Source organism: Canis lupus, chromosome 21 (assembly GCF_048164855.1).
Source record: "Canis lupus baileyi chromosome 21, mCanLup2.hap1, whole genome shotgun sequence".
NCBI lineage: Eukaryota > Metazoa > Chordata > Mammalia > Carnivora > Canidae > Canis > Canis lupus.
The window spans coordinates 24108797-24125108 of NC_132858.1; the positions used below are offsets into that span (position 1 = coordinate 24108797).

The 16312-nt window shown below is 50.0% G+C and overlaps 1 protein-coding gene across 1 annotated transcript in view; it reads left to right on the top strand.

The window, feature by feature from the left end:
- The window catches only part of TRIM44 (tripartite motif containing 44), a 108627-nt gene extending 102364 nt beyond the window's left edge, over nucleotides 1-6263 (top strand). The window contains exon 5 of the mRNA XM_072791129.1: nucleotides 1723-6263. Within this exon, the coding sequence (XP_072647230.1) occupies nucleotides 1723-1750 (28 nt within the window). The 3' untranslated portion in view covers nucleotides 1751-6263. The remainder of the gene's footprint in view (nucleotides 1-1722) is intronic.
- Nucleotides 6264-16312: the final 10049 nt, after the last annotated feature.

Sequence of the window (16312 nt, forward strand, 5' to 3'; positions counted from 1 at the left end):
TGCTTTTTTTAATGACAGTCCACTGTCCGGCCCTTCCCAGCATGCACCCTTCATCCTGTGATTGGACAACAGGCAGGAAAGGGGAATGGAAATAGGGCAGAGTTTTGGATCGTGAAGGTTGCTGAGTTGGTTCTTTTGGTTCCCAGAGTCCACTTACATTCATTTCAGGCTCCGTGTCTTGGAATGTTTTCGCCCTTAGCAGAAGTACTACAAGCCTGTTGCCTAGGATATTTTCCCTGAGAGTCTCTCCCAAATGGATGCAAAAAAAGCAGATTTTATAGAGACCTAGATAATCCCTTGTGAAAGAAAAAATGTCTAGGTCAGAGCTGGGAGCTGATGTACCCCAGGCCTTCCCTCCTCTCCAGCTCCTGTCCCTACTGGAGGAAGGAGATGTTTCCTCCCGTCCAAACGCTGCCACTTGATTACTTCAGACTTTATCCCACCAGAACTCATCCTTATGTTTTAAGGACACAGGCCTTACTGGTGACTGAGCATTTTCTGTCTCACTGAGGTCTCTGCCTCACTGTCGTCATCTGCAGGGTGGGGATCACAGCACCAGTCCCCACATCCCGGGATCATGGTGAGGAGTGCTCAGCTCAGTGTTCCCGGCACGTGGTAGGCACTTGATCACGTTGGCGCTTACTGTGTTAAGGACCGAGGCCTCTAGACGTGGAGGAGGAGAAACTAGGCAACTTCCGTACTTTTGTCCCTTCTCAGTGTGCTCGCTTCTGCCCCCTGTCCTTTCCTGGCCCTGCCTTTCCCCCATCCCAGTCCCTGGATCAACAGTGTTCTCTCCCAGGACCAAGCCAGGGAGGCTCTAACCTTGGGCGCCCAGGGTCCGAGCCATGCCTCTGGGACTCAGAGCTCACGTTTTGGCCACTGAAGTATCACTGATGTTTAGGACCCTCTGGGGGCAATAATGCCTGACTATTCCTTTCAGCTCCCTCCTTCCCTCCCTTCCTATTGTTTTTATTTCTCCCTTTTGGAAAACAGTTATTTATCAAACACATGTCTGCTAGTAACACTACTACTTCTCTCCTAATCCTGGTGCTCCATAATGCTGGTGCTAATAAACAGTGTTGCTGTCCTTTGACACTCTAGTGGGAGGTGGAGGGGAGAGTAAATAGTAAATGATAGGTAAGCCGTGATAAGGACAATTAATGAAATAGAGAATAACCAGGGAATCCTACTTAGAATACCCTCTCTGAAGAGGTGACATTTGAACTCTGTGATTGTCCTGGGCAGGTATTGAAACCTTGGCTTGATTCCAAGTGAGAAGTGCTGTTGGGAGTGCCAAGTGGTAGCTTCTCCTGTTTTTCTCTCCTAACAATAGAGGGTTTAAGGCTTAGGGGAAGTCAAACTCCTGATTTTTACAAGCTCTTTATTTTGTCAAGCAAGCTTAAAAAAATATCATGACCCTCACCTTTACAGATATTCACTTACCGTGTACCAGGCATTGTGCATTTTACATGTATTCTCTGATTTAATTCTCCAAAAACCCAAGGAAGTAGATCTTATTATCAAAATTATCCCTGTAGTCAAATACAGAAACCAGAACTGAGAGAAGCAGAGTAACTTGTGCATGGTCAACAGCCCAACAGTGGTAGGGTCAGGACTGGGATCCGGGTAGGTCTGAGAAGAGAGCTTGCGTCTTCAGCCAGTAGACCCGGCTGCCCGCCTCTTGTGATGTCGTAACTCACTTGGTTCTCCTTTCCTCTGCAGTGGTGCCAGTGAAGAAGAGGACACATGAAGGCTTGCCATCCCCCATGGAAACTCATCCCTTCCCCCTGTGTGTATGTGACAGCGTGTATGTAGCGGCTTCTGATTTCTGTGAAAGCTGCCCAGTGACAAACGTACTTCCACCGGATGCATCCCGAGATCCACAGCAGGCACATATCTCTCCAAGGGATGACCAAGTTTATTGTTACTGACTGTGCTTTTCATTCTCTTGTCGTGGTAGGTAAGAAAACATGCCCCTATGATCAACCAGGAGCAGTTAATTAAGCGTCCTTCAGGTAGTCCCTCAATGGCTGCTTTGAACTTACTCAGGAAAGCCAGTCCCTGTAATACTGTATACTCAGCATCGTTTTATCTGGAAGGATCTGGAATAATCTTGAAGGGCAGTCAGAATTTTTCCCCCTACCTGCTAATAAAACCCCCCTTTATTTATAGTGAAGCATGAAGTAGTACGGGGCACAGTTAGGGCTTTGTAGATAGTCTCTAAAAGTCCAGTTACACATTTGTGAAAACGTGGCTCCATGAAATAAGATGGGAGGCGTGAAGAAGATGGGGTTGGAGAAAGAGTTAAAAGTTTGAAATACAGGGATATTTTTAGTACATGAGGTTATCCAGCACTTCAGATCCATAATTCAGTGCTGTGGAAATGAAAAAAATGATTGAAGAGGTAGAAAGGAAATGACTTTAAAAAAAAAAAAACGGACCAAAGAGATCTGATTAAAAGTTGAAATCAGTATTTCTGAACTCAAATTGCCTGAGTTTCCCAAATAGTCACTAAAGGATATGATGGATCCTGAATTATCTGGGTGAATTCTGCTGGTTTTCTGGGTCTTGTCGCAACACGAAGGCTGGGATGTGTATTACCAAGTGGGAGTTTTCAGTGTAGATTCTTGTCATCCCCGCTCCGGCCCCCTTGGCCTCATTTGGCTTAAATGCAGTGTTAGGGAAAGCACCCTAGCGTGCTGATTCAAGCCTGGCTCCCAGCAGGTGCGCCCTCCTTTCCCTCCAGCCAGAACCCTCTTCCCATGCGCCCCGCCACCGGCCTTCAGCCCGCCCCCCACCAGGCCCTCCCCCTGCAAGTACCATGTGCAGAGACACACCACAGTGGGACTTCCAGCCTGTCCCCCTCCCAAGTCACATTTCCTTACAACCAAGTTTTCTACTCCCAAGTAAGCAGTGATTACCAGGGAATACAAACCTGCAAGTTAAAAAACCTACATTTTCTGAAACCTCAGTTTTACTTAAATGGTTTGGAGTCAGGGGATGATCTTATTTTTAGATAAAACAACTCCATTATGAAATAGAATGTTCATACACACAGCTTAGATAAAATGGGACACTTCGCAGGGAATTCTTATTAGCAAGTGAGGTATGCGCTCCCTCTCCTCTGCCTGTAATGGTATTTTGGTGTTCACTCGCGAGAAGTACAGTTGCAACTGGATCCAAGCAGCTACTCAGGGCCTGGACTTCTAGTTGCCTGTGAAGCAGAACCGAAGGCGCCTGCCCTGGGAGAGACCCCCTCATCTCTTCCTGCCTGCCTGCGACCTGTACACCTATCAGAGAGCTCTCGGGCCAGCTGGTGTGTGTGCGTGCAGGATGGTTTTGAGGCAAAAAATAATACTTACTGTAGGAATACTATTTATGTCATTGTTCAATCCCGTGCATGCTGTAAAATTATTTTTTGAGGCCAGGAAGCTACCAGGCGTATATGCTTCTGGTTTAAGATTATCCTAGTTCACTTAATATGGGATGTTGGGACTAAGAGCACTTTGGGCTGTTATTTTTTAAAAAAATTTTTTTTTTCTCTCAAACTGGTGGCCAAATAATGGCTAAGACAGTTTCGGTGCTTTACCTGTCTGCCTGCCAAGACTGGAGAATTTGGCATATCATTAAGTACAACCCCGAGCTGTATCCCACAGAACCACTCATAAAGAAGGACCAGTGGCCACTCGTATAAGAGTTTAAAAGCCAGAAGATGAAGACAACTTTAGGATCTGGTTGCTAAATCTGGTTGGATCTTGTTTGTCTTTCCCCAATAATTATTGCCTAATCTCCAAATAGCAGCCTTATCTTCGCAATGGACAGACCATTGGCTCCTCCCTACCAGATTGTACATTATTACTTGAAATCAGTATTTGGGAAACCCAGGCGTTTATGCAGTGGATATGAACAGAAATATAAAAATACATGCCAGCTTGTCTCCATATATTATCATATCTCTGTAATCCTCAAGGAAAGCACTTTTGCTTTTACTTAAGATTTCAGATCTGCTTTATGGGCTCCTGCTGTCTTCAGCACCTGATAAAACTTTAACCAGGGAAGCATTAAACAGAGCGCAGCAGCCTCTGCCCAGGCTCCGGAGCCCCCGCCAGCAGCATTTATCAGCGTATGAACTAGGGTGCTTCCTGTGGTGGCACCAGCTTCCCCCAGAGCTGGAGCGTGCTGCTCCGCCTGAAGCCCCAGCAGGGTGAGGCTAACCCCCTGCCAGGTCTGTAAAAGTTAGAGTGCCCAGGAGCATGTGCCGACTGGCCGCAGGCTCTGGGTTTGCCGAAATCCCCAGGGAGAAGTCATCAGGTGCGGCAGGTAATGAATGTCTCTGGAATGAATTGGGTCCTCACAGCAGTCCCTGGCTGCTTTCCAAATTTTGGTTCTCTGGAGGCTGAGAGTGGGTCTGTCCTTTGATTTGATGTCATCAAATCCAGGGCAATTCCAAGAAGTTCTTGGGCCTCTTAGCTCTGACAGCCCAGGAAGGGAAATGACCTATATTGAGGACCAGCTGAGAGCTAGGCCTTGTACTCAGCCCCTGTTTGTCAGATGCTAGAACGACGTGGAGAAATAGAGCCCCTCGCCCTGAATTACACAGCAAGGAAACGCTGGAGCCAAATTTTGAACCCAGCTCTCCCTGACTTTGTGCCAGTCCATGATCTACAGTCCAGAGGGAGGAAAAGGCTTCAGGTTCCCCCACTGCAATCTGACCATCCCGCTTTATGGATTCTTTTTCAAAATTACATTTCATGGCTACCGTTTGGGCTCAGAAATGGCATCGAGGTAGCCTCACACTTCCACCTTAGCAGGTATCCGAAGCACACATTGCTAACTTGAGCCTGCCCCCAGGAGTTGGGGGAGCCTTTCCTTTCTGGTGCCATCCCCCATGAATAAAGTGTTTCTAGGCCTTCAAAGGTATAGAAGTTCTCAGAGATAGTAAAAGCGGAGGGTGTTCTCTTAAGTTTCTCTGAAAATGTCTGGTGCTATACTCCTGTGGAAAAGGGAATCTTCGTATTTGAGCCCAGCCAGCGGTGTGCTCTGTGAGGCTCTTAGTTCAGAGTCCAGCGGATCTAGACCTCCCCGCCGACAGCTGAGGTGTGTGTGTGCACGTGCACGGTACGCGTGCATGGACGTATACACACACGTGCAGTTGAAGAGCTAAGAGGAATCCAGAGCAGCCTCCTCGTGGTCTTGCACACCCCTGCAGAGGTTCCTGCCACCCCTGATCACAGGCGTCACCAGGTAGTGAGAGCTTAGGTGCTTGCTCACGAGGTGCTTATGAGAGGAATAGCTCCTTGGCGAAGGTTGTCAGCTCGGAGAGCACTGAGCCAGGGTGCAGCCCTGGAGGGAGTTGGCGCTGCAGGCCTGCTCCAGGATGTCTAACGGTGTGGGAAACCAGAATGACCCAGGGAGTGTGCTCAGTCCCGTCAGGCCTGAGAGCACAGCTGCGGAGTTGATGACTTGTGGTGCAAGGCATAGATGTCCTCTCTCCCCCCTGGAAAATACTCTCTTGCCGATACCTGAAGTTCCGTACTCACATGATGGCCACTCAGTACGTGCTTTGTAATATGAAAACCACGTTTACTGTGTGCCTAGCACATCTGGAATTTTCTGTTCAAAACAAATCTCATTATGGGTGAAGTCAGCCCAGCCTTAGAAAGAAAGCCCCTATGGCGGGAGTCGAGATCTCATTAATACTGCCTAGACCCAGCAGTGTTCTGAAACCCCCACCCCAGCTCCTTCTAAGACCCAGAGGCCCAGGGGACCTACCTAGTAGAACAGTAGCATTTGGAACTGAGAACACACCAGAAACAGCAGGACCATTGCCAGAGCAAGAACATGAAAACAAATTAGGACATTGTGGGTATACCGGTGCAAAAACCATGCCACAGAGCCCACGGTGGGCTTGATAGGACCTTGAGGGGACAGTAGATTTAAATTAACGGGAGTCAGACCTGACCCGTCTTTGTACAGTGACAGGCCACACTGCATGGGTGTGGACAAGCATCGAAGCCATTGTCTTCTGCCTGTTTTCCTGTGCACAGTCACATTCCCTCCTTAGTCACCTTCCCCTTTCACCCTTCACATTAAACAAGGGAACACTCGATCTTTCAAGGGAATTACACATTTGAGTTAATGTTTCAGTATATCATTTTCATACTGTAAATTATTTTGTAAGAGAGATTTACCGCTATCCCAGGATGTTTGGACTCAGCGCCCCTGTGCATTTGGAAATCAATAAACTATTACTGGAAATACCATTTGTCTCTGAGAGTTGTGCACAAAGGACCCTGCTAGGCGTAAATATTCATGATGATCTCCACTCTTAACTGTGGTAATGCTGGAGATGATGGTGCTTGGTTATGAGATACAGGACGCTCGTTTACTCCGGACTTCTCCGGAGCGGCATAGGAGATCTCTGGGAAGGGGCACGCGAGCACACACACGTAATGTCATCACTATTTGGAGAGATGTTTTCACCTCAAAAGTCAAGCAATCTGGGCCTAGGTTAAAGTTTCTGAGCAAAGTTAGATGACAGCCTAAAGAATACCTGATCCTGAATGATGTTTTCAGGGAACATGAAAGCTTTACCATTTGGATGGACCAGATTTTAATTTTTCTCCTATTTTCTAGAAACAAAACCTCTTTGCAGAGCAAATTACAGGGAGGCCAGCAAAATCATCTTGGTGGAACCTTAGAGCTACTCATTTGCTATAACTGATACAGAGAGAGAATCAAGTTGTAAATGAAGCAGTTCCGGTCGGTTTGCCCTCCACGGACCAGAGTCTGCACGGAAGCCCGCGGTCCTCTACACAGAGGCTGAGTGCAAACACCCAAGACAGTAGATCTGTGTGACCCAGAGGGTGCAAGTCCTGCCTAAAGGTACTGAAATGCACTGCTTAAAGACCCGCCCTCCCTCTCCCTCCCGCAGCAGGTGTGCCTGGATGGGCTGCAGAAACCTGCTCTAAATTTCCTTTGAACAAATTTATCTCCCTCAGACCTCGTTACTTAGCCGGGGGACTGTGTGAACCTCGGAGAAATTGTCCAAGATGCGATGAATCCAGCACTGAAGGTCGCCGGAACAGCAGCTGGCTGTCTCCTGGAGCGGTCACTAGGCCCTCCTTCCCGCCCCCGCCCCCCCGCCCCAGGTGCCCAGGCCACTGGTGCCGGGTGGGGTGGGCTGGCCGAGCCCTGGAGCGCTGGGGAGGGAGTCTCGGAGGCCTTTTAACAAACCACAAGGCTGCAGAGGTTTTCTTCCCTGCTGCCTGGTGCCAGTATCTCAGCACCACATCCCACCGCCCCAGGCCTTTCCCGGTTTACTGTCTCCCCGTCTGAAAGCTACAGCTCCCTATTTTGTTTCATTGATCTTCGCTTGGTCCGACTCACAGGTGGCCCCATTTCCTTTACCCTCCTAAAAGGGTGAAATTGCAGCTTGTCTGGAATATCTCCTGGCCTTAACGAGGCACCAGAGGTACCCACACGCAGCACAAAGCCAGGCTGCCAATCTTAAGCAGAGAAGAAAAGGTCACAGGAAAAAAATAAAAACAAACCCAAAAGACTGCTCAAAGTCAGTAACCGGCCGCACTGGGGATGTGTCCGTGCTTGCTAAATACTGCAATCTCGAGGGTTAAATCCTTTTGTTAATAATTTTAGCTACCATTTAGGGAGCTCTTTCTCTGGGCCAGGCGCTAGCTAGTCTAGTTGCTTTTCACATTATCTTATTGAATTCTCAGAGCACTGATATCACCATCTCCTATTTTATGGCGCAGGAATCAGATTTAGAGAGTTAAATACTCTGCCCAAGGTCACATCCTAATAAACGGAAGCCGGGATTTAAATCTAGCTCTTAACAGGCCTCACACCCCCTGCATTTAATCTCTCCTTCCCAGCAGCCTGGGGTCCGCCGTGTATTGGTGAATAAACACACCCAGCGTGGCCTTGGACAGAGGACTTTGCCCTTTGCGTGAGGCCTTGCTTAGTACTGTCCGGTGTACCCTGAGGGAAGGGGGGCCACGGATGGCGGCAAAATCCTCTTTGGACCTGAAACTGCACTTGTAGAGGGAGGGAACTGTTAGGTTTTCTGTGTCTCCTCTATTCCAAGGCCATGAATAATGAAATCAGGAGAGGCAAAGCCATGGCTGCTTCTGCCATAGTCTTAGAATCCCGAAAGTCAACCAACTCTGACATGGAGTCTGTAATTTAATCAAACGTCTTGAAGACGTCTCCAGCAGCCTGACTTCGGGCCAGCTTGGTGTTCTTGGAAAGGGGCTAGAAGGAGCTTGTCTGTTTTATAGCCCACTTACTGAGTGTAGCCCTCATGGCCACAGCCCACCATTCGCCTTACGTAAAAGGCCCACAAACCTCACACCAGTTGAGGGACTCCATAGCGACTCACTTACCACTTACCTATGGCTCAGCCACCTGTGAGCTTCACCTCGCCTTATTTCCCCAACAGGAAACCAAACAAGTTCTCTGACAATGAGCAATTGAGGCAGAACTGGAGAAATCTGGCACCTCTGCTAGACCCATTGGAAAGTGAGAACTAGGAAGTGAGCCTGCAGGCCTCTGCCCAGTTAAAATGAACACCATGGGGACGCCTGGGTGGCTCAGCGGTTGAGCGTCTGCCTTCGGCTCAGGTCGTGATCTGGGTCCTGAGATCAAGTCCCGCAACAGGCTCCCTCCCTGCCTGTCTTTCTGTGTCTTTCATGAATAAATAAATACCACAAAGCAGATACATAAGAGGAAGTCCATACACCTCCCCATCAAGCCCCTGCTCAGAAACTATTCCTACATCACATGCAATTCTATGTGTTTGATGTCCGGGTTCCAAGCTAACAGCAGGTGAAACGTAAGGGTGAGAAACAGACTTCTAGAGGAAAGTTGGATCCAGAAGGAAAAAAGGGAAATAGAGAAGACAAAAAAAAATTAAGTATACCGAAGAGCCCAAAAAGCACTGTCTTCAGGGAAGCCTTTAATGCCCAAAACAGCACCACACACATCTCCACCCCCCCAAAGGGGCTGGTTGGATTATGGGACAGTTCAATCATATTCAAAATGATGACCCTGAACATCCCTCCTAAAGACATGAAATCATGCTCAGAAAAAGGCAAGACTTTGCATATCAAACATTTTAGAAGAGCTTCTATCACAAATGGCAGAAAACAGCACAAAACACATACCTTTTAGGGTTGAAAAGCAATCATCCTCTGCGCACCGAGAGCATGTAGCTAAACAAAACAAAACATCCCCCTACCTGAGCGTTTATTGTTCCTCGAGCCTCTTGTGTTCAGAGTTTTTCTCGTAGCTTTCTAAGTGACTTTCATGCTACAGTGCTTTGCATATAATGGCATGAACAATGGAAGTGCCAAGCTTCCAGGGTGATGAATAAAGCCAATAACCAGAATACAGGTCAGATTCTGTTACAACAAATACCGCTACTATAAAAATCACTTAGGCATCCCTGTTATCTCTAAGGCCCTGTCAATTGCCCATTTATGGCAAGCACTAGTCATTACAACAAAATCGGGAGTATAATAAAAGAAACCAGACCCTCACCACAGGCTGGGTGTAACACAATTTAACCTGCACTAACAGGTTCTCCTTGTATTTCGCCAGCAGTTCTTTGCTGCGGGAAGAGTAAACCTTGCGTAGACATCCTACCAGCCCGGGAAGCTGGCGTTCAGTAGTTGTTGCTAGGAGAAGAAAACTCAGACACAAAGGACACGCGGAGTTGTGTGGCGAGCCCTCTCTAGGGGATTTGGTCTCCGGGGCCACTTTTGACCTCAGTCCACGCCGGAGCCATCAACCGCAGAGTCGCTTGCTCCTGTTAATGATGTAATGCATATAATAAGCCCTGGAATGAAGACATGGTTCATTTCCCATGGATCAGTGAGCACTTTGTGGCAACGTGGCCCTGCTCTGATGACCCTAAGATAAAGAAATCCAGAAGTAAGTGCTTGGGACCATCCTTTCTCCCATGATGCGCTGCTGTCAACACCACGTGATTGTAAAAGCTCATGGATTATATATAGGAGTGAGCTAAGTTAGCTGCATTTCATTCACTATGCAGGCAAGGACTTTTCCATGCCCATCCATCTTCTGCTGGTGGCAATCATGAGTTTTGTCTTTTGCTGCCTTTTTCCTTCCTTCCTCCTTCCTCCTTCCTTCCTCCTTCCTTTGTCCCTCCTTCCTTCCTTCTTTCCTTCCTCCTCCCCTCCTTCCTCCTCCCTTCCTCCTTTTTCCCCTCATTCCTCCCTTCTTTCCTTCCTGCTCCCCTCCCTCTTTCCTTCCTTCCTTTTTCTGCCTCTCTCTTCCCTTCACTTAAATATTTATGACTTCATTGCACCCAACACTTTGTAACACCCTTAGCGCAGAAGGGATCAAATCCTATTTCACTTCTGAATAGTACCATCAGCAATAGGATGAGCAGCAGGGAGGAAAACTGTCCACCCTTTCCCGATGTTGTAATGCCTGGCTTGGACCCCAGATTCACGCCATACTCTGAAGAAGTTCATAAATTCTGGGCACTGCTCAGCTTGAGGAGGCCCGCAGCATCCCCTCATGCCTCAGGTCTGTTGAAGTGATGCCATTCCACGATATATTCACCTCTGCTTGTTTTCTCTGCCAAGCCAGCGTGTAGTTACACACACATCCCAGGCCAGGAAACCAGGTAAGGAGAGCTTGAATACTTCGCTCGGCTCTTGAAAACATGGAGTCCAAGTGTGGTTCTCCGGCTGGAAGGTGGCTGTTTGGACATCGGGACATCGGGAGATTGCAGGTGTAATGAAGGGAGATTGCAGGTGTAATGAAGAAATTAGGACATCGGGAGATTGCAGGTGTAATGAAGAAATCATTTTCCTCTATTTGGTTTCTGCCCACACACTTGGCCTTGTGGAGTCCAGTCGAATGGTTGTGTCCTGGTACCCAGTTCAGCCTATTCCAAATGGGAAGAACCATGATAGAGGAGCAAGACCGCTCGTTGGTGTGGTGGTGGTGGTGGTGATGTCAGTGGTGGGGTGGAAGGTGGAGATGGTGATAAAGAAACCACTAGTTAAGAATAAAAACGGGCATTTTTTCAGCACTGAAAACCAATTTCCCATTTGCTAACGGAGGGGTCTGATCAGACAAGGCCATTCCTTCTGAGATCATACCTAGCGCACTTAGGACCAAACTACACTTGCCTGTTAATTTACTCAAAACTAGGTTTCCTGTTAAGCCCCTTTCCCCACCTCTGGCGTAAGGACAAGACATGTGGAGGAAGAATTATCACCTGGGGTCCACTGTTGCATATGGTTTAGTGGTGTGAAGAAGCCAACATTTCTAGAAGTATCTGTCTTTCGCCATTTCTGGGAATGGTAAGAAAATCCATCTGGAGTGTTTACGCTCCTCTTGATGGCCAAGCCATAAGCTTGCTTTTATAGTGTGCTACGAGGTCAGTCTCTGCCCTCGGAGAAGACAATTTCACGATGACTTACTTCCTAATAATCACCAGCACGGCCTCACGAGGACAGGCGTACCGCGGCATTCCTCAGGGCCTGGCACGCTGTCAAGTGGCAAACTTGGCCAAGCAAGTAAGAGACCTGGCCTGGCTCACAAGGCCGCCAGAAGTGATCCAGAGTTCAGGCTTCCCCCTGCCTTTTATCCTCCCACCCCCCTTCCTCTGCACCTCCGCCTCCTCTCCTTCCGGTCTCCCCATCTGGAAACCATGAGCCTCGTGGATTCCAGACGCAAATTCTCAGATTTCAGATGTTTGGGAAATTTCTCTGCTTGGGTCATTCTTCAAGAGCAAAGGGAATTCATTTTGGGAGGAAAAACAGCTGAGACCCTTCCCCAGGAAACAAATAAGGTGTGGCGGTCACCCATCCCCTCGGCCCACTCAGCTCCGAACTCACAACAAAGTCTAAATTCAGCAAAAGTATTGAGGTCCCCCACCCCACACCCCGCGCCCGGGAGAAACCAGAATGAAAAAACCAAAACCCCCATTCATAAAAACGTACTTTTCTCCCTTGTGAGGCATAAACACAACTGGCATCAGATGACACGACGCAGCGGACTGTGTGCGTGTCGCTGGGACAGGGAAGGTTCTCTGGAGGGTAGACCTGCCGGGGCTGGGATGCAGTTACGGGGAGAAACTGTTCACATCGGGAACCGCTTAACCCCAGCGTGGACTCTCCAGGAGAGAGCAGCGTGTGGTCTTTGGAAGCTGAGATGAGCTTCCCCTGGATACTGGGTTTCAGAAGCAGACAACTCGGTCCCGGGACCGGCCCTGCCCTTAACGGGCTTCGAGGGATTAAAGGAGCAGCGGACCGACCCACAGGCTCGGGGCAGCTGCCAGCCTGCCTGCAGCGGTTGTCGTGGTGCCACCTTGCGTCCCGTCCTCAGCACCCCCACCCCGGCCTCCAGCCCCCTCCCGAGGCTCCTGCGCGGCCCTCGCCCCACACCCACTGATGCTGTCAGCCCCGGTGTGGGAGTGTCTGGTGATGCGCAGCAGTTTGTCCCCACGGCCACTGACTTCGAGGCCTGGCGGGTTGTTCTGTGTGTCCACTGCCGCGCACGATGCTGACGAATTGCCCGCCGCCAACTAGGTGTGCAACAGGTGCCTGCGGGCCCGCCGCCTGATGGCATCGGTCCCCGGGGTGGTCCGAGCTCCCCCGGGAACCCCCTCGGCTACACCTGCGCCCCGTCCCCAGGGCCCCAGCACGAGGCCTTCGAGAGGCACCTGCTCTGTCCGGAGAAGGGGGAGGAGAGCCGGGGATCCCAGCCGCTGTCCCCGCCGGGCCATGGGCGAGCTGGGCAGCGTTCAGGTCGGCTCCCCGTCGGGGTGCTCCCAAGGTGAGGGGTGGGGGCAGCCGGGGGGGAGGGCCTTGCTCCCCCACCCACACCCCGCACCCAGAACCAAAAGCCCTGACCCCCTTTTATGGAAAAGGCCGTCCAGGGGCCGTCTGCTCTCATTCCAGCACCCCCTCCTGGGGGGGTCCCCACCCCACCCACTTCCTAATGGCTTGCCAAGTGTCTCCTCCAACTCCTCGCAACTGTCTCCCTGAAGGGAGCTCACTACCGCGTGTGTGAGGTCTTTACACCCCGTCCACGGAGCGGCCCTGCGTCACGCATGGTGGGCGTATGTGTGCGCGCGTGTATCGACCGGCTGGTGGTTGAGTTGTGACCCTGTCCCTTGTGTAGAAAGTATGGGCAGCCCAGGTGGCCCGGCGATTTAGTGCCGCCTTCGGCCCAGGTCATGACCCCGGGGCCCTGGGATCGAGTCCCACATCGGGCTCCATACAGGCTTCTCCCTCTGCCTCTCTCTCTCTCTCTCTCTCTCTCTCTCTTTCTCTCTCTCTCTCTCCCCCTCTCTCTGTATCTCTCATAAATAAATAAAATCTTTAAAAAAAAAAAAGAAAGAAAGAAAGTGTGCACAACCCCCCCTGGGTGGCCTGGTGCAGAGTTCATGCCCTTCTGAGGAAGGAGGAGACGCAGGTGGTATTTTCCTGGGAGATTAGTGGACGCACCGGATGCAACCAGGGTGTGGGGCAGTGGTAAGGCACAAATATCCCCACTTGCCGGGACAGCTGTCCTCCCTCCGCCTCCTCCCCCTCGCCCCTCACTTTTGCCCACGGGGGCCCCGGCTCTCCAGTGACAAGGGCGCAGCATCCAGAGGAGCTCGTGGACACGAGCGTGCCCGGGGGGAGCTACGACCTGCGGGGTCCCCAGTTCTCATGACGACGTCTCACATTTATGCAGGGACTCCGATTCTAGGAATGTGCCACCTGTGGCCTCGATCTGGTCGACCCACCATCCCCTTTCACTTACCGTTGGCCTGACCTAGCGGAACACCGACAGCCGGGTAATTTAGTTGGGAAAGAGCCACTCCAACCAGCGGCTTGGCAGAGGTTAAATTAGAACAACGACAAAATTGGTGGAATTATGCACCTAAGAAAGAGGTTTTATACGCATAGCTGGAGTGAATTGCTCTTGTGACCTTGAGCTTAAGGTCCTTGTATCGCCACCAAATTCAAAGACGTGTCAATGGAGACTCACGATGGTGACACTTCCAACAATTGACTTTTTTCCCATTGACTTTTTTCCCCATGGACAAGTTCGCTACACCTTTTGCTCAAGCTTTCTCTTCCTGAAACGGAGGTGGGTTCTCTTTTGAGTGAAACAGTGGATCAGAAAACCTGGGTTTGGCACGTATTAAGTCACTTTGCTTATTTATTTATTTGAGAGAGAGAGAGCACAAGCAGGAGGAGTGGGGGGAGAGAGAGAATCCCAAGCAGACCCCAAGCTGAGCACAGAACCCCACCTCAGGACCCTGCGATCACGGCCTGAGCCAAAACCAAGAGTCACATGCTTAACCGACTGCACTGCCCAGGAGCCCCTAAGTCACTTTAAATGAGTAACTTATATGCCCTATATCTCCGTTTCCCCCTCTCTAAAAGGGGGTGATACTAGAGCCTGCCATACTGGTTGGTGAGATGCTCAAAGAAGATAACGATCGGTAAGCGCTTAATGCAGTGCCTGGCACATAGTGAGCCCTCAAGGAGAACTAGTCATCACCAATATTAGCACTATTATAAGTAGGAAAAAAACAGTCTTTGAAGGGAAATTTGGTGGTATCCAATCCCATTTCTGGAAACATCTGTAGCAAAGAAATATGACACATATACAAAGCTGTTTGCATAAGAATGTTCACGTAGCATTGTTTCTAACCGCAAAAAATGTGGTAATGAGCTAAGTATCCATCAACACGGTAACAGCTGAGCATCTTCCATCCACGTAGAGGAACACTCTGCAGAAAACTGAGGGTGGATTTCTCACTGGCCGCTCAATGCTGCCAACAGTACTTTCGAAAATCACCAAGTCCTCTGTGTTTAGATTGCCAATCACAGCTTTCCTGCCTGCAATCATGGAACATTCTCAGGATGCTAATGAGATGATGATTTTGTTTTACTGGGAAGAGTGGATTTGCATCACTCAAGCCAAACTGAAAAGGCACAAGCCCTGAAGAGGAAGGGGTTGAAGGGCACGGCTGAAAGATACCCTTATTCCCAGGGCAACCCCATCTTCTTCCTGTGACCTTCCAGTCATGGGGTCACAAGGGTGGACCAAGTGAGGGAAGGCCCTGACGTTTGACCACTGGAAATCCTCCTTGGAGCTTTCTGGCATGAGAAGAAGAGTCCATCTGCTCCACCATGTTAAAGCAGAGAAAGTGGAATGACTGTCCCCATCCCTCATGGCCCCCCACTCCACCCCTTGCATTGCTCCCTGAGTTAACCTGTCTGCTGCAACCCAGAACACCAGGTTGGGGGTTGAGCCGGTGCTTCGGCCACGTGGCCACTCCAACCTCTGCTCCTCCAAAATGGGTCCCTCAGTCCCGCTCTGTTTCTACCAGCCAGGAACACTACTAGCGAGTCAAGATCCTCTTCCTCAAAACAAGAGCTGTGCTCTCTTCATTGGAGGTTCTTGTTTCGTTTGGGTTTCCTCTGTCTCTCCCGGGCCTGCTCTGTGCATCCTTCACCCTGGAATTTTCCCTGCAGAGGCAGACCCCATTCTAGTTCAGTTTCATGAAAAGACAGGCGAGAGCTCAGACCACGAGAAGGAAAAGTAGCTCTAGGGATCCCTGAGTGGCGCAGCGGTTTGGCGCCTGCCTTTGGCCCAGGGCGCGATCCTGGAGATCCGGGATCGAATCCCACGTCGGGCTCCCGGTGCATGGAGCCTGCTTCTCCCTCTGCCTGTGTCTCTGCCTCTCTCTCTCTCTCTCTGTGTGACTATCATAAATAAATAAATAAATAAAAATTTAAAAAAAATATGGAATTAAAAAAAAAAAAAAGAAAAGTAGCTCTAGACACTCCACGTAGCTGCGGATTCCACCTCCTATCATGGTGCTCCTGTTACATATGTCCTTGAGCACTCCATTTTGACCTTGACCCTTCACAGTCCTTCCTTGAAGGAGGTTAGAACACACAACCAACAATGGGTTTGAAGGTGAACAATGCTTCCTTCCACAGGCTGTTAGCAATGAAGGGCCGAGACCTGGTGGGACAGGCTCAAGCTCTGGACTGCCCCGACGGGCGGCTGTGATCCCCGGTTGCACAAGAGCCACTGTTCTCCATCGTAAGTCAAGTTCGGCCTTTCTTCTTGCTCCCATTTCAGCACGCATCTTGGTGAAGAGTGACACCTAGAAATAAATTAAGGCAACGCCGAATCCCTGGCCTCCCCGCTCTCTTGCCGGGTAGCTAATGTCCCCCCCATTAACAGGAACCAGACTGTGCTTGCCCATGCAGTGCCCGACGGGGCCAGCAGGGGTCTGACA